This window comes from Eleginops maclovinus, chromosome 22 (genome assembly GCF_036324505.1).
Source record: "Eleginops maclovinus isolate JMC-PN-2008 ecotype Puerto Natales chromosome 22, JC_Emac_rtc_rv5, whole genome shotgun sequence".
In the NCBI taxonomy this organism is placed as follows: Eukaryota; Metazoa; Chordata; class Actinopteri; order Perciformes; family Eleginopidae; genus Eleginops; species Eleginops maclovinus.
Genome location: NC_086370.1, coordinates 19,744,648 through 19,765,219, shown reverse-complemented (window position 1 = coordinate 19,765,219; position 20,572 = coordinate 19,744,648). Strand labels below are relative to the sequence as shown.

The 20,572-nt window shown below is 43.5% G+C and overlaps 1 protein-coding gene across 1 annotated transcript in view; it reads left to right on the top strand.

The window, feature by feature from the left end:
• The first annotated feature begins 1,604 nt into the window (after positions 1 to 1,604).
• LOC134858904 (homeobox protein Meis1) overlaps positions 1,605 to 20,572 on the top strand; it is a 75,224-nt gene continuing 56,256 nt past the window's right edge. Inside the window, exons 1-7 of the mRNA XM_063875124.1 lie at positions 1,605 to 2,312; positions 3,941 to 4,161; positions 5,263 to 5,404; positions 5,741 to 5,791; positions 6,359 to 6,409; positions 7,705 to 7,851; positions 16,799 to 16,910. Of these exons, the coding sequence (XP_063731194.1) occupies positions 2,301 to 2,312; positions 3,941 to 4,161; positions 5,263 to 5,404; positions 5,741 to 5,791; positions 6,359 to 6,409; positions 7,705 to 7,851; positions 16,799 to 16,910 (736 nt within the window). The 5' untranslated portion in view covers positions 1,605 to 2,300. The remainder of the gene's footprint in view (positions 2,313 to 3,940; positions 4,162 to 5,262; positions 5,405 to 5,740; positions 5,792 to 6,358; positions 6,410 to 7,704; positions 7,852 to 16,798; positions 16,911 to 20,572) is intronic.

The window sequence follows — 20,572 nt, the reverse complement described above, 5'->3', positions numbered from 1 at the left end:
GAAACTTAATCTACCCACGTAATTTACCCCGTTTTTACAAGACTGCATATGCCATGAACTATGACATAAATATTTGATGCAAATGTTGAGGCAGTTATGCTCTTTTCTTAATTAAAAAAATATTGAATGACTAAATTAAATAAGATTTCTTCGCCTTTATATGCCAGTGAAGAATGAAATATAACGAGTTAACGTTGTAAATCCAAACTATTTTGTTAATTTACATCCACACATTACTCAACGATATCATTACGTATTCCTGAAATTACTGGAGAATCTATAAGTTTCCCCCTCCACAAATTAAAGCTCATCAATATTTGACCAAACTTTTACAACCTCTGCTCTGCAAACCGTGAAATGTTAATTATAAAGAGACAGAAGTTGAAATCATAACTTCTGTGGAGAGAAGAACGTTGTAAATATCTTAATGTAAGTGTTAACTCTGTTTGGTTTTGAGTCATTTAGTCAGAGTGTGTGCACTTGGAAGTTGTTAATGAAGTTAGAGATGTGGAAATGTGTGTGTGAGAGGTAGATGGAACGAGGGAGAGAGATGTCTTGGTTTATATCTATATCTATAAATGTATAAAATATTCTCTATTTCATTAAATTTACAGCATGTAAACGTTTTCAGAAACCACAGAGTGTGTTTTACTATTCGCAGACGATGTTTTGTTTGTGCCTCGACGCAAATGTGGCCTAAAACCGATCAATCAGCCCCGAATCGATCATGAGGGGAGCCAATAGGGGGCTCCCATCCCAGAGCCTCTCTGCCATTGGACAGCCAGGGCAGACTGGAGCGACCCATTCAGCGCTGCTGTGGGGGAGAGGGACGGACGACATATGAACTGTTATTTAGACTTATTTCAGCTTCTAGGATGATCCCAATGTCAGGATGTGGACTTATTACTTATTGTACACATATTACATCCCTTTGTTGAAAATAAATATAAACACTGATTCATAATTCCTTGAAGGAAGTTGTATGTTGTCTTTTTCTGTATGGAATTTGTCATTTTACCAAGCTGTTTATAATGTACATTTCCAATATTTAACATTATGTATGTTACGGAGTAAAAAGAGTGTTTTGAAGTGAAAACTGAGTCCAAACTGTGTCTGGCTCCAGCCTCCACTGTGGATATCATGCAGACATGCTGTTGACAGAAGCTTAACATGACTTGAAATCTGATTTAATTAACTACATGTAACGTATTTTTATAAATAGGAATACATACAAAGTCGAATCCAGCCCTATTTTACAAATCCAACCATAGTAGCTCTGGAAAACATACCTGACAATATCTCACATCAGAGTTGAAAGCAGGTCGTTAATAAACTGTTTATAGGTGGCTGCGCGTAAATCCAGATAAACACAGATTGTTTCGGTATTTTCAGACACTTCCAGAGTGAGAAGTAAATTCAGATTCAGAGAAAGAGACATGAAGCCGGAGTCAAAGGTGTGTATTCGCTGTTTATGCCCGTGTTGTTGCAGCTCGCGGTCTCGCAGGGTCCTCCCACCCCCCCTCCTCTCCGCACGACTTGCTGCAGCCCGGTGCGTTGTGTAAGACGCGACCTGTTATGGCCACCACTACTTCCGGGTTTCAGCAGTCTGGTCCAGATCCTCCGCTCCTCCTCAGCTCAACACACACATCCATTGTACACAAACGGGCAGGCGGCTCACGCATACACACGCACTCACACACATACACACACATATATATACACACATGCACAGCATCGATCGTGGCTCCTTTAAGAAAAGCCTAAGCCAGAATTATCACCCCACCTCCTCTTGATCTCCTCTAGACGCTTTTGCATAAGAAAATCAAGCCGGGAGCCGAGAGTGATCAAAGAAAACCAGAGGAGAGCTGCTTTATTTTTTGACTGTGATTGTGACCATTAACATTTAGCTGGTGCCGATCCCGTGGAGACGCGCGTCGGACCATCATTCATCCGGTACTTTTGACAAGCCCTCGCGTTTTGACTGACAGGCGGAGTGACAAAAAGCCATGAGAGTCGCCACTTTTGTTTGAGGGGCTGTTTTATTTTCCTCCTGGTTTCGGAAAAGGAGCCTGGCTGCCGCTGCCCCGAGGATAGCCGAGGACCTATTCGCCGCGCCTGGGCTAAACTTGCGCAGAAAGCAGGGGCTGGCTTCACCGTTCCGTGGAAGAAGAGGCATACGGGATTTTGTTGCTGAAACATCTTCTCATTTATTTGGATTTTCTTTCTTCATTTTGTCTCCACCCTGGCCTCAGAGGGGATTTATCTAAACTGAAAGGACGACCAAGGGAGTCAGGAGGGTTATGGCGCAACGGGTACGTAGGGCAATCCCCCTAAAAAAAGTTTCTCTAAGTCTGCTTTGCTTGAACGCAATCCTGCGCTGTAAAACGTGGCTTAATGACACACGGACACACACTCGCGGCGAAAGTTTCGGTCGTCCTTCTGACACATGGTGACACAATTTCAATTTTTTGCCTTGTTTTGGCACGGTATTACGCACGGTCGCACTAGTTCTCTCCACGAACCGGCCCGCTGAGGGACATTGGAAGCGTGATCATATCTCACATCGGTTATGTTTTTTAGATTAGTTATGACAGGCCAGTTACTGGAAGCGAAATGGGGGAGGGCATGGAGGCAAAACAAATCTCCACATTTCTCCGTAGACTGTTCCATCATTATTTCATATTGAGTGGAGCATTTTTGAACAAAACAAAAATCCATATTTCGCAATCAGCTAAGCTTCGTCAAAAAGCTAAAACATGTAATATTAGCATCATGTCAGAGAGGCAGTTTTTAGTAATGATCTGATGGCAATCGCTTTGATTCATACACTCCAGGCTGGGATCTTCACACGGATAGTAAACAGTGTAAAAGCAGAGATGTTAGACACACTGGACATTTAGCTTCTTAGTTTGACACTGGAGCTGCACCACTGGGGTTTGCACCTTTTTGTCTTTAGGGTCAAAATGCTCAGCTTTTAAGTGATAATACTTTTTACTCAGCACTTGTTTGAGAGCACTATCAATAATTCAAGCCTCTTGATGATCTGTAAAACCTCGGGAAAAGCCTCTATTTAGTCGTTTGCAAACCTAAATCCACATGTGTGCGTTCTAACACAGACTCTAAGAGTTTAAGATCTACTTAGCAACAGTGTGGACGCAAGATATTATAACTTAACTTAAAACTTGAACTCAAAAAGTTTTAAAATCCAGTTTCACATCGTCTAGAAAACACTACGCGTTTACTTGCGTTTGTTGCATTCTCACAGCGAGCTTAATGGGTGAAAACATGTTGCACAATTATGGGCCTTTAAAATTAGAAAACGCTGCAATTAACACGTTTAAGACATTAATTGTTTTACACGGTAAGAAAACAGGAAGCCAGACAGGTGGTGTTAAAACTAAGGACTCCTAATGATAATAATAGATAGATCATAACTGAGGCATGTAGCTGGAGTTTACTTTTTGCACTCCCAGTGTTTTTGAAAATATTGGATAATTCTCGTGTATTTGGGCTACAAGGGTCACAGTGAAAAAGATTAAAAGGAAAATAGTTTTAATGTCAGAATAAATGCTGTAGTGTTTCAGCTGTGGGTGTCCTGCTGAAAAACACATAACCGTCACTCTTTAAAACTTAACTTAGGTGTTTGCATTTCTCATGTTTTTCACGAGTGTCAGTATTCTGAAAGAAAGCAACAATTCAGTTGTGTCAGGAAACCGCTTTCAATGAAGAAAAATGTGAAAACAAGTCCATTTGTTTGGAATTTAATGTAACTATTTCGCCGTGTTGGCAGATATTTACTTTTTTTAACAGAAGAAAAACTTCACTTCTAGTACTTCAAAAATATATTCCTAACGTGTGGTTTTATAGCAAAGTTTGATCCAGAGTTGAGCATATTCTTGTGCGTGTATATTCACTGTTGGACTGTTTTTGTTGTGTGCAGTACGAAGACTTGCCCCACTACGGGATGGACGGGGTGGGCATCCCGACCACCATGTACGGAGACCCGCACGGAGCCCGCTCCATGCAGGCGGTGCATCTGAACCACGGGCCCCAGCTGCACTCGCACCAGTATCCGCACACCGCCCACACCAACACCATGCCTCCCAGTATGGGCTCCTCTGTTAACGACGCTCTCAAGAGAGATAAAGACGCTATATACGGGTAGGTGTCCGCGGGGAAACTCGCTCTGTGGCGGGCAGGCCTGGAGGGGGCAGTCGGGGTGGGCTAGTGGTGCAAAGTCAGTCGCGTAGCAAGAAAAACACCGGCTCCATGCCCGGGAAGTGTTTCAGCAAAACACTGGAGCCCAAACTGCTGCAGAAAAAAACTAACTGCAGCCTTTGTGTCCCAACAGTTTGTCATTTTATGCTTTTAAAGTCAGTCGCTTTAATCACCCATGAAACAATACTGAATGAGTAAATAAAGAAATGTATACTTCATTTATAGTGTATTTCTTACGAATTTGCTGCCATTTACTGAAGATTGTATTTTGACTCTTAGGAATAATTATGACACAAAACCACTTTAATTAGAACTTCTAATATTTTCAAAAAAAATGTCACTTGCTTAAATTCTTATCGTTTATCACGAGGCAAAAATATAATTAACTCCTCTCTTTTGCCCATTTTAATTAATTGTGTGTAATGTTCCAGGCTTCAGCAAATTAAAAATATATCATGTTTAAAGGAAATCCCACATATGCATGTCATTTATTAATTTACAGGAGTTAATTAAAAATTCTAAGCATGATGTCTTCACGGTGGCTAAACATGCCAGTAACGATTTCTTCATGTTGCCCCATACTGACATAACTTTCAACACATCACCAGTTAGACGTATTTACTTTGCTGACTTAAACAATAAATACTAAACAACAAATGTGCAGCTTCAGAGGCTCTCTCTCTCACACACACACACACACACACACACACACACACACACACACACACACACACACACACACACACACACACACACACACACACACACACACACACACACATTAGGATCCAAACGGTGCAAGAAATTGTTTGACTGACTCTAAAGCTTTTATGCTATTAGGCGCGCCTAGATTTAATCACAGAGGTCTGCCCGCTGTTCGCAGCCTTTCTCGGAGCCTCTGCATAATATAATAGCACGGGCTGCTGCAGCAGTCCCCATGGGCGAGTTGTTGGAGAGTAGCATGGCTGGCTAAATCTAGCCCGGAGTAGTCTTGACCCCGGCGCTGTTCTCTCTGGTGACATTTACTATTGTGTGTGTTCCCAGGCACCCCCTGTTCCCCTTGCTTGCACTGATTTTTGAGAAATGTGAATTAGCGACGTGCACCCCCAGAGAGCCCGGGGTGGCGGGCGGAGACGTCTGTTCATCGGAATCTTTCAATGAAGACATAGCAGTGTTTGCAAAACAGGTCAGGAAACTTTGACTTTTTTTTTTAAATCTGCAAGCTCGGGCTGGTTTAGCTCTCACCTGCATGCATTCAGCGTGGAGCTCCTTTCTTATGTACGTAAAGTTTATCCTGCTTGAGAAAAAAAAAAAAAACTCGTAAAAAGTTGTTTTTATGTGTTAATTTCTTACAGTGTTTGCTGTGCGTAAAGTAGAAATTAACAAACCACCATCCAAATACTTTCATGTCATATTTAATCTACGTTAAATATACATATATGTTTATTTATTTAACTGATATACTGTATATTATATAAATATATTATTTTCATATATTTTGTGAAAATGTGTTTTCTTGTAGATTCGGGCAGAAAAGCCTTTATTTTCATCGAATCCAGAATTGGATAATCTGGTAAGATATGTTTATTTGTATACATGTATGACATAAAATGCACCTTATTTTCGCAAGGTATTCATTTAATATTTAGTACACCAGCTATTGTGTGCATGTTTATACCGGGATGTATATAAGTGTCAGAGAGCCCTGTGGTTCTGAACAGTCAGGATGATGCTCCTCTGTTTGGGCTGTTTGATTTCATGATGGCCCCCGGTGTATCTGCAGATGAAGGGCCGCTGTTAGACAGCTGACACAAACCTTTGAACTGTGCCTGGGAACTTATTCTCTTCATGCTCCTGACTTTGTACAGTTTGATAGTGTGACTGTGATGTGAGAGCAACGTTTTCCTCACGAGTTTCTGTGCTAATAGATCTGACTCTGAGGCTTATTGCAGCGCCAGCCTGTACTGTATGTCTGCTCTCCATATTGCAATAACGTCCAAGTTTAATATCTGTTCCACATAAAATCCATTCATATGAATATTTTTCCTCGTCTGCAGTTACTTGTATTGAGAAAAACGTGCCTGTTTAATATCAAGAGATGTGAGCAACTCATTTTTTTATTGTTATTTAAATTTTTCAGATGATTCAAGCCATTCAAGTTTTACGATTTCATCTTCTGGAGCTGGAGAAGGTAATATTCCCTCACTATTTCTCTGTCCAGTGCGCCACTTCAGACCTAGGGGCTGTATTTGCAGAAATGTATTTTTGCTAGTCGGTTATAATTAGCGTCAAAATCAATCATGGGGCCATTTCTCTTCCGCGTTTAATCACGACGCAAGCTGTTACAACTGGAACGGATATCTCTGTGCCCAAATCTCCCTGCATGTTTTAATGAAGTTTAATGCTGGCAGAAATTGCATACAAGGTGAAACATATAGGCGAACTCTGCGGGATTTTAGAAATAATTCCTCGTGGAGGGCAATAGGCCCCATGCAGCCATCTGTGGATAGAGGCAGCAGTGGGTGTAAAACTGTGATTTGTTTCCCTATCAGATGGACTACAGTAGCGTGTGCAAATTAACTTTAACCTATGGAACATCATCAAAACTGTAACAAGTTTTAAAGTTTGTTCTTATTCACTGCCTTTTCTTGGATTATGTGCTTTAAATAGGTTGTAACTGCGCAAATATGTCAACCTAAAGCAAGTTAAATGTGGGTTTCTCTATATGTCTCTTCCCATCTGACGTTTTTTTCTTCGCGGGCGACACGATGCGCATTGGCAGTGATAATGTAATAAGTCTGCGAAATTAAACAGTTTACCTTAAATGTCAGTCATGCAGGTCACCCTGCTCTAATGGCCACTACCCGGGGCACCATGATGAATTTAACACGGGTGTTGAGTGCGTTGTAGCCCCTGAGCCCTCTTGTCACTGTCAATTTTCGACGATATCTCTATTTTGAGAGGAGACAAAATTAAGTTACTATCACAGTCCGGATGGAGTGCACTGCCACGGATCGGGAACTGGACACACATTAAGCTTGAAGGGGTCCCAATATATCTTATTACAGTTTTTTTAAATCAAAGGTGAAGCAATTTGCAAAAATACATAAATAAAAAGTGAGTTTTTGATCATTTTTGCCTAATAATTTATCACAGTGCCAATATGTTGTCAGAGATCTGTCATGCTTCATGTTAAAAATATTCAAATATTTTGGATGCAACAACAGTGCTGTGATCTTCGGGTTTGCCAAATTGCCTAAAAACTCTTTTGCATGTCAAAGGCTTCCATGTGTGTGTGTGTGTGTGTGTGTGTGTGTGTGTGTGTGTGTGTGTGTGTGTGTGTGTGTGTGTGTGTGTGTGTGTGTGTGTGTGTGTGTGTGTGTGTGTGTGTGTGTGTGTGTGGTTGCACATGTCAATGTTGTGTGATGATGTCCCTTTTTTGGGGTGAGTGTGTGACGCCTCTGCCTCCTCTCTTCCTCTCTGAAGGTACACGAGCTGTGTGATAATTTCTGTCACCGGTACATCAGCTGCTTGAAAGGCAAGATGCCCATCGACTTGGTCATAGACGACAGAGAGGGCGGCTCCAAATCAGACAGCGAGGAAATCACAAGATCATCAGTGGCCCTTGATCAGGTACATCTCTCTCTCTCTCTCTCTCTCTCTCTCTCTCTCTCTCTCTCTCTCTCTCTCTCTCTCTCTCTCCCTCTGTGTGTGTGTGTGTGTTCTCCCTGCTGGCTATTCAGCTATTCTGGGTCACTACTCCGCTGCGCTGTTATTTGCATATATTAAGGCCGTTTTACATTCCGTCCATTGGAATGAATTTTTTCCTGAATAATGTTGCTATTATTGGCCCATTAAGACTTGAACCCGGAACCGACCTGGGAAGATTAGCTCGAAAAAGCATCGCCATAAACTTGACCTGTTTCATGTCGATTTTAATTTAGAACTCCTCCGTTTTTCTCTCTACTCTGTGTGTCTTTTTTGAAGCAAAGCGTTATCAGCTCCTCTGTGTAGATGAGTGCAGAGCGGCAGGATGGGCTGCAGACTGTGGTGGAGGTGCCTTGGTTTCTCCACTGTGGAGTTCACGGTTCATTACGCGTCTTGTCAGTATTTTTCCTTAGACATGAGTGCACATTGCTTATCGAGACCCCTCTTTCTCTTCCTCATATATTTCGCTCTGAGCGCGCAGATTCAGCAGCAATAATAATGTTAGGTTCCCCCCCAAAAAGCCAAAGAAGCAGCGGGCATTAAAGGTAAATTAGGGAGTGTTTCCTTTTGTGCCGATATCAGAGATAACCCCAGCCTTCATTATGTGCTCCACTGACTGTTGGTACTCCGGAGACATTGTAGTGTGCGCGCAGGCATGACCCTAATGGCCCGTACACTGCCGTTAAATAATGATAACAGCAACCAGTGATTAGAATTATGCAAATCGGGATTTTCGACCATTAATAGCTCGAGTCATTTGCGCAGGAAACAGCGGAACATGTTTCAATAAGTTAAACTATCCCAGAGTTTTAAAGGAATGGTTTAGCAGAGCAGCCTATGGATACCGACGAGGGAAAAAAATCAAGTGGGCAAATTAAAGGGATTAGTTGGATAGTCCGACATAAAAAGTAATGAAGCGATTAGGCTAAATAATTTAAATCCGCGGACTTCCATATGGTTGAGTGGCTGGTCTGAGTAGAGAGAGGCAGCCACCGGCTTTTATGTTCTGGGCTGAATGGCAGGACTGGGAGCGGACTGGGGCCCGACTGGGGAGCCCCCCTCCTCTCCCCTCCGCGCATGCACTCCAGCCCTTATGTCTGATTATGGAAATGAGAAAGATCACCCGGAAGATTATACTTCATTTAATCCGGGAACAGAATTAAATAACACAGACGCCACTTGTGCATTTAAGTGTCTCTTTGAACGGCTTGGTGTATACTCTCGGGGATTCAGTTGTCAAAAGTTTTTAATAGATAGGTCAGGACATAGAATGAAGCTTTATGGTATATAGATATTGAAATAGACTGTGTTGAATCCCATGGGTTTCTAGGTATATGAAGAAAATGATGTTGTGCTTGAGGCTCTGATGCAGATCTTTAATTGACTGTAAGATGAAGACATGGCCTATTTTAATATAATGATGGTCCCTACATCAAACCAATTCAGGGCATAACCACATAATCCCATGTTTACTGTGATGTGACAGAATAATATAAATGACCTACAGGCAGAGTTTGCGTTGCAAGACCGGGAAAACTTTTTGACACGTGTATTATTAAGGGGTGCAGTAGATAACATTGAGACTGTCCACAGTGTGTGTAAATGAGCATATCCAAACAGGGTGCATGCCTCTCACTGCTGGATCTAATGGCACTGCACTTCATAACTTACTTGCGGCTGAATATGTATTTTTTGAGTTTTGCAGGCTATTTTTGTGTGACATCTTATCTGCAGTTGTTAGGCAGTGACATCCTTAACGAATTTGCGTTGTGTGTGCATTATCTCTTTCCATATGTATTTTTAATATATGCCCCCGGGCATAAAGTTGAAGTGGACTGGAAAAAATAGCTGAGAATTTGCACAAAAGAACAATGTTAACAAGACGGAGAAAGCAGGCTCATTTATTCATAAACCAATTTATTCCAGTGAGGCGACTGTAGCAGAGGAGGAAAAAAAATGTCAGAGGAAAAAATACTTTGAATTTATTAAACTCAACAATCCAACAACGCTGACTTTCTTGCTGCATTATGCACCCTTGCGTCATAACAATAATTGTCAGAGTAGTCTTTACATGTCTTTACATTGCTTTGTTAGCGTGCCTCTGCAGGCGAGTACTGAGGGATGCCGAGCGCCCCTTTCAAAAGAAAGCAGAGCATAGCTGAGAGGTGAAAAAGTCAGAGAGGCTCTGCGCTGGCTTGTGAATGCAGCCCAGGCAGTTTGGGCTCACCCTCCTGTGTTTGTGTGTGCCTTGCTGTGAAGGTGTGTGTAGGTGTGTGTATGTGTGTGCAAATGTGCATGAGCTGTGTGCATGCATCTGTCTGCAAGTGTATGCATATGTGTATCTGTGTGTGTGTGTTTGTGTGTTCTCTGCTGTGTGCATGTGTGTGTTCAGACTGGCCTGATAAATGCAGCACCCCCCTCAGGTGCTATGTGAGTGGAGTGACTGGTTAGCACCAGTTGGACTTTCTTAACCCTTTCCCTGCTGCTCCCTGGAGAGCTTCCCACCACGTTTGCCTCATTTCTTCACATGAGCAGCACATTTCCAGTTGCCCCATTAGACATATACATCCTGCTTTGAGTTCAGCTGTATATAAACATGAAAGATACAATAAAATCCCAGATTGAATTTTGCAGAGGCCTTTAATGTGGATAGGCCTGTGTGTGCTGACTATGGCTGCCGCTCTTGTTGTTGTGGAAATGTGGCAGCAGTTGCTCTGCTCGTTGCGTCCCTATTTGTGTGGCTCACATGCTCACCTCAGTCTGAAGAAGCGGGGAGGTATTTCCACGCTGCAGAACGTCATTTGCACAGTTGCCTTTAATTGTGCAGAGAGCACGGGGAGGGGCGCAGCAATTTGCTAATGAACTCGGAGGGCCCGGGCTCTCCGCTGTAGAGCAGAACAGTACTAATAGTGCTGAGGACTCACTCCAAGTCTCAAGAGCTCCTCTACTTGATTGAGCCATGCAGGCTGAAGTGCGGCTGGAAATAATTGAAATTTCCCTTAAAAAATATTCTCCGCCTGCCTTTTTGTGAATGTGAGAGAGTCTTAAATGATTATGAGTGCCCTGCTGTTGATCTGTTGAGTCAATTTAGTGAAGAGGTATTTTTATAACAAGAGGGGCTGTGTGACTTCTTCAGAGTTAGATTTCTTGTCTGTTGAAATCATGTAAAAAGAATGTAAAATAGTCTTCAATCTGAAATAACATCTATACTTTTGGGATCCGTTTCTGTTTTTCTTATGGCCCCCACCATCTTTGCTAAACAAACCATTCTTGTGTGAGCTTAGTGTTGTGGTCACTGTGTAAGAATTTGCTCTTGATAGTGCTATCGCGGTATCTTTTCCCAACAATTGGCACTGTTATGCTATACAAGTGCTGGTTTCCAGGTCAGTGGGACCCAGCAGTGTTGGTTTAGGTAACTCTGGCGGTCAAAGAGTGACCCATGGCCCCCCTCCCATCCTATCTCAATGGAAACCCTGACCGCCGGGGTCAGCCACTATTTTCCTAATCAGTACACCGCTATCGCTAATCTATCCGCTTCTCGTTGAAGTATGGATCAAGTTACACCCGACTTAACCGGCACACACACTCGCCCTCTTTTTTTCCTCCCCCCTCTCCCCTACAGTGGCACGCTGCTGATCGCAATACAAACTTTTGAATCATGGCGGTGATTGTTGGTAATGGCAGCTTTTGTAGTTGAATAGAGGAGAGGTTTGACCCCCACTCGCCCCCTCCCTCTTCTACACCCCCTTCTCCCTCCCCTCCCCTGAACTCCCCTTTTTTTTCTTCCATTGGGGGATTGAATACAGGGCGGCTGTTAAGGATTCAACAAGTGATACAAAGAGGGCACCACGTGACTTGTGTGTTTCTTAGCCTCTTCATTATTGTGCTGGAATAGCAAGTAGGGGTGATTCTGATTAAGCAAATCAAGGCCAGAGTGACTTCAAAGCGTCTTAAATACTTCCATACATTTTCAGATATTAACTTTTTATTGTACTTTGTTCTGGATTTTTCTTATTATTAGTTGTTTTTAAATCATGCACTTTAGCTAGGGTTCAATAGAGCTGCTCTGTGTTAAAGCTAGTCTCTTTTGATGGCGACCAAATCCCAATTGCAAATAAAGTTCTTGGCTTGAGTCTCGTGTTACTTATGATGGGCGGCCATGTCTGTCCCCGAGGCCTGCTGTGGTTTCTTTGGCTAAGTAAACAATAACCTGGCTTAACACATGTGTACTTAGCTAATGGAAAGTTCCTCTCCCCCTTAACCCCCTGCGAGCCTCTGACAATGGCCACCGTCACAAACAGCCGTCTCCAAGGGATCCGCGGAGAACATCCCAGCGCAGCGGCTGCAAGTCAAGCTAGGCTAACGAAGCAAACCGCAGCAAAACATGTCATTAAGAAATCCCGCCTGCCTCTTCATTCACGACCAAATGAAAAAGGGAAAAATGCTTTGTTTGGGGTGAGATAGCGCCGTGGGGAGGGCACTCGAGTTAATGTTTTTGTTTGGATTTCAGCTCACAGAGAGTAAACAAGGAGTCTGCAGCGAGAAGTGAAGTGGAAGAGGCCACAGAAAGAAAGAAAAATCAGTTTGTCAGTTTCCGCGAGTGTCATCTAAATGGACTTTGAAAGCTCTGGTAATTATCTCAAACATGTAATTATCTTTGGTTGTCTCTATGAGGTTAACCCAGCAGTTTCAAAAAGCCGATTGAAGAGTACCTGACGGCTATTCAGTGTAGCATACTTTACTTACTCAAGAGACCAAATCCAGTTTTCTCCCTCACCCCCTTCAGCAATTATAAGGTTATTCCTTCTTTCTTTGTCTATTGTGAAGAGTTAGGGAGGAAGGGGAGTGCAGAACAGAATGGAAGGGAGGAGGGTCTTTTGCTCTCCCACTCCCCTTTTTTTTTTGTGCACCACGCATACCATTATCAGCCCCTCTTTTCATTTTGGAAGCACTAATATTGCAGCAAGGGGAGAAGAGGGGTGGAGGTAGTTGGGCCAGCACTTGCCTGGCCGGTTATCAGAGAGGCAGATCCGGCTTTATCTCGTCACAGAGCACAGCAGAGTAAACAAGAGTTTACAATAGCTGGCCTTTCAGCCCCTTTCACTAACAGCTTCTCCAGCAGCGTTCGGCTGAGTGGGAGAATGTGTCTGCAGTTATTGCAGGCCATCGCGCCGCTGCAACACATGGCATTCTGCAGGACTCAACTGGAGGAAGCGGTGCTGCTGCAAAGGTCAAAAACGGTGTTAAAGAAAACAACCGCAGAGAACATATGCACCAAAGCATTCTGGGGGATGGAGTAGCCCAACTGTCATCTTTGATTCAGATGTACCACCCCTGAGTGTGTGTGTGTGTGTGTGTGTGTGTGTGTGTGTGTGTGTGTGTGTGTGTGTGTGTGTGTGTGTGTGTGTGTTGGGGGGGGGGTTATTTGGATATTTATGTCTATGGCGTTAAGTATGCACATATGATTATTCCTGCACGCTCGCTGGCATAGAGAAAAGTAAATATCCATATCATCACAAAAGATATTTCAGAGTCAGGAAAGACGGGACGTGGGGGGGAGGGGGGGAGCACAACAACCTTAACCATTTTCTTTATTATTGCAAATGAATTGGCAAGGCAACATTTCTTGCATGAGCGCTTGTATGATATGGGGCCTGGCACAGTGAGGAAGGGAAGCCCCCCCTCGCATCTTAGACGCTGCACAATGAGAATGCATTGGATTGGAATGCCTCGCCGATCATAGCGGAATCAGAATTTCCAGCAAGGAAAATCTTTTCACGGCGAATTAGGGAGGTGGAAGGAAGAGAAATGGTAATGAAAAAAAAAAGAAAAGGTATGCATGGCTCACAAACAGGGCTCCCTCGGCTTGGCGCGGCAGCTTTAAGAAGTTTAGCTAAAGCTAGGCAGAATAGAATGTGGAAAATTGAATTTACCAAACAATTAAGCACTGAATTAGTCTACATCCCGCACAGGAGAGAGGGAGAAAGAGTTAAAGAGAGGGTGGGGTTGGGGGTGGGGGGACCATGGCGGCTCATTAAGGGGACATAGAATAAATCAAGTGTGCAGAGGGACAGCTCTCTGTCTCTGTGTTTCCTCCAGCTTTGTTTATACATCTATTCATCCCGTGGATTACCATATCCCGTGTTTTAAAGGTGGACCACTGTGTGCTGTAGTCCAGTCGACAGTTAGCACAGGGTGTGTTTGCTTTTTTCTTTTTTCTGTGTGTCTTGTGGTCAAGGTGTGTGCTTTGTTAAACAGGGAATGTGAGTATAGCAGCTCTGTGTTTGCAAAAGGTAGATAAAAGGTGTGTGTGTGTGTTTGTGTGTCTGAGCTCACTGAATGTATGGATGCTGCGTGATCGGTGTGTTCTGGTATGTGTGAGTGTTGTGTGATCTCAGCCGTGTGTGTATTAATTGAGTGTTAGATCAGTGCCGGGCCTGTTCCATCCAAGGGCAGCCTGTGATTATAAATAAACTCCCCGTCCCCGCGGAGATGCCACCAGGCCCTGCTTCAACCCCGCCCCCTTTCCCATGGGGCCTCAGCGGCCACCTCCCAGCAGGCAAAGCGCTCTTTTGTTCAATTACAGCTAATGCAGTAGTTTGCCATTTCCCCCCTTTCCACTTAGTAATTATATTTTCAAGTGCAATTTGTGACGGAATTAAAACAAAAAGAAAATGAGAAAACACACTTTTTTTTGCACGCTGAGGCTCTTGGGTGCAGTGCTGTTATTTTTTCACATAGCTCCGAATGAACAAGTTTTGCTCATTTTTAAAAAGCTGCACTTTTGGAGGAGCTCGCAGAAGCCAGCGTTAACTGTTTGCCCGCTGAGCATGTGGTCTGGATTACCTCACGTCTGATGTTCTCTGGAGTTGCTCGGTCATGCAGGGGTGTTTCATTTTTCAGCGTTCTACGGTCAGCAAAAAAGAATTTGTGAGGAAAGTGGGAAAAAAAAGGCGCCTCTTGGTATCTTATCCCCCTTCAAAATCACCGTTTATCTACCCAATCACAATCGCCATTCTTTCTGTGGGGACTTTCCTTTTTTATTGCAAAGCCTCAAAGCCTAATTTGAAAAACAACGATTATATCGTCCATGTAAGCACAGGATTATAATTTCATAGCCCAGGAACATCAAACGGGCTCTAATAGACCCCAAATGTGTTGAATTTGCTGACTTGTATATTCTTTTCTGTTATTCTATTCCTTTTACATTTTCTTTAAAACAAACCCTGTCATGAATTAATGTCTACTCCCTTTTTTTCATAATCCTAAACTCGGCTCTGAACCCCTCCTCGCACAGTCTTGTAGTATCCCAATTGAAACCAGTTGTTCCCCAGTGGGTTTCTCTCCTCTCCCTCCTCTCTTCCTCCATCTGGGTTTCTATCAGTCATTTCGTCACGTAGCCCTAAGAGCGTGATGCAAACACCACATTGCCCCTTGATATCTGCTTCATTTGATTTGGCAGAGCAAAGAGAGACTCACACAGGCAGCAGAGTAGGCTCCACTTGCTGTGAGTGTGTGTGTGTGTGTGTGTGTTTGTTGTTGTTTGTTTGTTGGGTGTTTGCTTGTGAAAGCTATAGCTGCGTGTGATAAGACATCAGATTCCATTTTCCTCTATTTTGAAGTCTCCTTTCTCTCCTGTCCTCGGCGGTAATGTTGCTTTTTCAGAGGCACCGAGAGATAAAAGGTAACATCTGGTTAAGTTTCAATAATATGCAGCAGCCTCGTATCGGGCAGAGAGAGAGAGAGAGAGAGAAAGAGAGTGTGTGTGTGTGTGTGTGTGTGTGTGTGTGTGTGTGTGTGTGTGTGTGTGTGTGTGTGTGTGTGGGATTGTAATATGTCAGTATTTGTGTTGTTTGATGCATTCTCACCTGTGTGTTTGTTTGTGTCTCCTTGCTCCCCTGTTGTGCGGTGTGCAGCTCACACTCTTCTGGCCAACAAATGTCCTTTACCCTTACACACACACACACACACACACACACACACACACACACACACACACACACACACACACACACACACACACACACACACACACACACACACACACACACACACACACACACACACACACTTTACTATGTGTAACCCCAGGTCTCTTGTGTCTCTTTTGTCTAGTCAGCTGCTTGTGTTCATCTCTGATGTGTCTTGAAGTCGCAGAGTAAGGAATGAACTTCCACTCTGTGGTTAAACCTCTTTTGTTTAAATAAAGTTTGAAGTCGGCCTCAGTTTGGTCGCTCGTGCGGTATTTGCTTGAGAAAAGATTGTGGGAAAACCTCATCTTATTTGGTTATGTTTCTGTCTAGGCTCTGCCTCCCAGATGAAATTTAAATCTGCATTAGTGGGATTGGTCATCCATTTTCTGTTTCATTTTGGACAAAACACATGACTTATTCTTGTGTAGCAATACTTTGAGTTATTTACCTCTCTCTCTCCAACTCTCTCTGGTCTGTTCTGCTCGGATGACATCACTCCCTGGCGCTCGCTGCGGCCTATCTTAAGTTGTAGCTGTTTTGTATTTTCATCTGCTAGTGGTTTGAGCCAAATGGAGGCAGCCGTGGATTGCATGCCTCAGAAAGCTGGGAACTAATACAACATGTTCGCTCGCTATTCGTCGGGGCCTTTCTCTCTTCATGCAGCCCCCATAATCCTCATTCCCTAAGATTGTTGCGGGGGGCTCTCACACACTGTGTGACTGGGCTGAGAGTTGGCAAATTATACATTTAGTTTGGAGTGTGAGTTTTCTGTTCCTCTCACATAATGTCGACAGAAGTTTTCCAAACACGGTTATAAAATATGCATCACGATAACGCATAAAAAGAAGAAGAGGTTGACATTAACTGATCTTTCTTTCCTCTCTTTCTCTTCACCACAGACGTCCTGGAACAGAGATCACGATGACACGGCGTCCACACGCTCTGGAGGAACGCCGGGACCGTCCAGCGGCGGACACACATCACACAGCGGGGACAACAGCAGCGAACAGGGTGAGACACTGTCTTTCTGTTTTAAATGAAATGGACTAGAAGGAGAGCACAGGGTGAACCTGTATCATGAATTCAGAGGAGGATCGACGGGCTCATTCAGGATATTTGAAGTCTGATTACATTGGTGCAACAGTTGCTAGTAGCTCACATGGACGTCAGAGGTCATGGTCAGCTATATTAGAGCCTTTCTGGACCTGGTAGGAATTCACAGACTCAGGGACACGTCGGATCAGAGCAGACAAATGTCTCATACCGGGTCTATAGAGTGGCTTCTGTGTGACTGGTGCCCCTTTGGCAATTGTTTGTTTAATGCTACGGTTATTTAGCGTGCAATCTGCTTTACATCTGAGCATATTATGTTCTGTTTGCATGCTTCTGCTTTTTTTATATCCCAGACCACACAGTTTATATGGGCTGTTTTATGACTCAGTTTGCAGATCTCCTTCTTTTAAGCGGTCATAAAAGAGTGATGGGGATTTTCATCTTTAAGTGTTTTTTGAAGGATTTCTTTCACCTTTTTGAAGAATTTAAACTTGAAAGATTGACTTTAATGACACAAATAATTAGTCATTATTGGCTTTGGATCTTGCAACTGTTACTACAGTCTGCTTGGATAGTTTCACAGACCTGAATTTAGACTAAAACGCTTGGTGTAGATGTTGTTATCTGAAAGTGTAAAATGTGCAAAGAATTTAATTTAAAGAAGAAATCTCATTGATATTATTTGAAGCCTTAATTTATGGGGTCAAGCACTTTTGTCTGCTCTTCTTGGACCTAATATCTCTGCTGAGGCCAGATGTGTATGCATTCTAAGAACATGTGTGTGTGTGTGTGTGTTTGTGAGAGAGAGAGAGAGGCTGCAGTGGGAGGATGGGTTGGCCGTGGTGTGGCGGCGTTGCAACAAACTGTAGGCAAAAAGCAACTTCATATATTATTGAAGGCGATGTCAAGGCGAGCAGTTTGCAGGGTTGCCAGTGCCAGGAGGCAGAGCCTGGGTGGGAGCAAAGAGCGCCGCCAAGCTTCCACCCCGATGAGCAGCCATTTATATAGTCAACACACACACTCTCTGTCTCTCTTTGTCTCTCTGTCTGTCTCCCCACTGTCTCATCCTCTCTCTTGCTGTGTCCTTCACTTTCTCTCTGACTCGTCGTCATTAATGCTCGACGGAGGAGCTGAGGGGAGGAGGTGAGACATGAGCGGAGACCAAAATAAAAGATAGAAGGATGACGTAGAAGAGGAGAATAGACTGGGGCAAAATTACAGTGAAAAAGAGGAAGACAAAGCAATATTTGTGTGTGAGTGTGTGTACGCCTCTTCTTCTGATGACTAATGGTCTGGGGCAGCCAGGCAGGATCTGATTGGTCGCTCTAATGAGCGTGCTCTGTGCCGAGTTTGGGCTCCTGCTTCTGTGACCTTTGCCCTCTATTGACCAAACTGACACTTCATTTTTCACATCTTTCCAATTATAGGCCCTCTCCTTATGTTGGCCCAGCTCCTCTCACTCTCCCTGTCTCTGCCTCTCATCATCTCTCCTCTCTCTACCTTCACATATTCCCCCCGCTTTTGTAGGTTTTTGTTTGTTGTTGAAGTTCATTAGAGGGTAAAATGTGGGCTAGTGTGTGTATACATGCGCATGTTTGTGTGTGTGGATGCAATGAATGAGGTGCTTTGAGTTGTCTGAGTGTTACAGGAGAGTTTGGAGCGATGCATGTATAGGTTTCAGGGTATCTGCGGGACATAATGGCTAAGTTAAGTCAATTTAGGATGAAAAAAAATACAAAAAGACACTTAAAAATCAGCTTTTTAGAGCTATATTTGATCATATTGTGTCCAGTGTCAAATAAAAACAGATATTAGGTAGAATTATAATATAAAACACAGAATATTTTGACTCTATTATAATTTCCTGTTGCTATCATTCCTCATTTTCGCACAACTTTCATTAACTATTTTCAGCAATTAATTATGCACTTCTTACAAACTATGTGGCAAAAAACAAAATCAGATGGACGTTATGTTCAGACGTCCACATACATTTATGTGTATAGATATAAATATAGACTGTTAAATCAGAGTATAGCATTAAACAGCTCTCCTACCTTTCTCTCTGAGGCCTGCAGAAACATGTGTGTGTGTGTAATTGCTTTGTATCTGTAGTGTTTCTATGGACACACACAAACACACACACACACACACACACACACACACACACACACACACACACACACACACACACACACACACACACACACACACACACACACACACACACACACACACACACACACACACATACACACAGCTCATAAGGACTCGGTGACAACAGTAAATACCGGGGGACATGTTGGACTGCTTTCAGGTTTATATGGGTTAAGAGCTATCACTGCCACGTCACACTGGCTCTGGCAAAACAGTGTGTCAGTCACTTGGTAATCCCAGTAAGCTGGTTATTTATCTGTTTGGCACTTTGCTCGCTCTCTCCCCGACAGTTTCACCCCACACAGCCCCCCCGCCGCCCCTCTTTTTTCTCGCTCTTTCATCTTTTGCATCCTCCCTCTCTTCTCCAGTTTTCCCTTGTCTCCCACCTACTCTTGTGTCTCCCTCTTTCATTTCGCTCTCTGTCGGTTTCTATCTCCTCGTGTGTGAACCCCCGTGCTTCTCTCTCTCTCCTCCTCTTTTTCTTCCATGCCTCCCACTCTCTGTAAAACACTACCTTTGTTTATCTCTCTTCCTTCCCTTTCTCTCACCTCTCTTTGTTCCTTCCGTTTACTCCTTCTAAATCTTCCGTCTTTCACATTTGTGTTACTCTTTCATTTTCCCTCTTCGATCTGTTTCTCTCTCGCTTTGTTTTGCTCTTCATCCCTCTATCTACTCATCTTACTTTTCTTCCACCTTGTCCTCTTCCTTCCTTCCTTGCTTCTCTATTCTATATTTACTCCTCTCCTCTTTTCCCTATTTCCTCTTTCATGTTTCATTCTTGTGTTTCCCCCCAACCTTTGTCTTTCTTCTACCTTTTACAGATTGCTTTCTCACTGACCTTTCCCTTCCTCCCTCTCTCCTCCACTTTCTTCATTTTCTTCCCCTCTTGCCTGCAGAGCTGCACCGCTAATGGCCATCTTTCTCTCCTTTCCTTGTTCTCTCCCTCTTTCCCGTCAACCCTTCACTCCCTCTCCTCAGACTATCACGCCACCTTCTCACTCTCCTTCCACACATCATCCTTTACTCAATCTTCTCTAATTCCTTCCCTGTTTGTCTCCCTATTCTCCCTACCCCCCTCCCATCCTTCCATCCTCCCCCTCCAGCAGAGCGAAACAGCTCAGAGGAAGGATGCTGGATGGTCGCGGGCCTTTAACTAGTGAACTCCAGCCTCCTCTCTCAGCCTTTTTTTTCTGAGGCTATTCCTGAGACAAGCACATGCTCTGCTCTGCCCTCTTCTCCGTAAGGTTCACTGCGCACTAGTATAAAAATCCCCATCTCTACCCGGAAACGTAGCTTTCTCACTCTCAAATGCAAAGGCTGCAAGAAAAGTGAGGATGACTCTGCTTTACGTAAGATCAGAAGTCCCGAGGTGCATGTTGTTTCACTTAAATGCAGGAGAAGCTATTAATTAAATGCAACGTAATCAAGTATATGACTATGTGGGTTTTAAAAAGGAGATATCT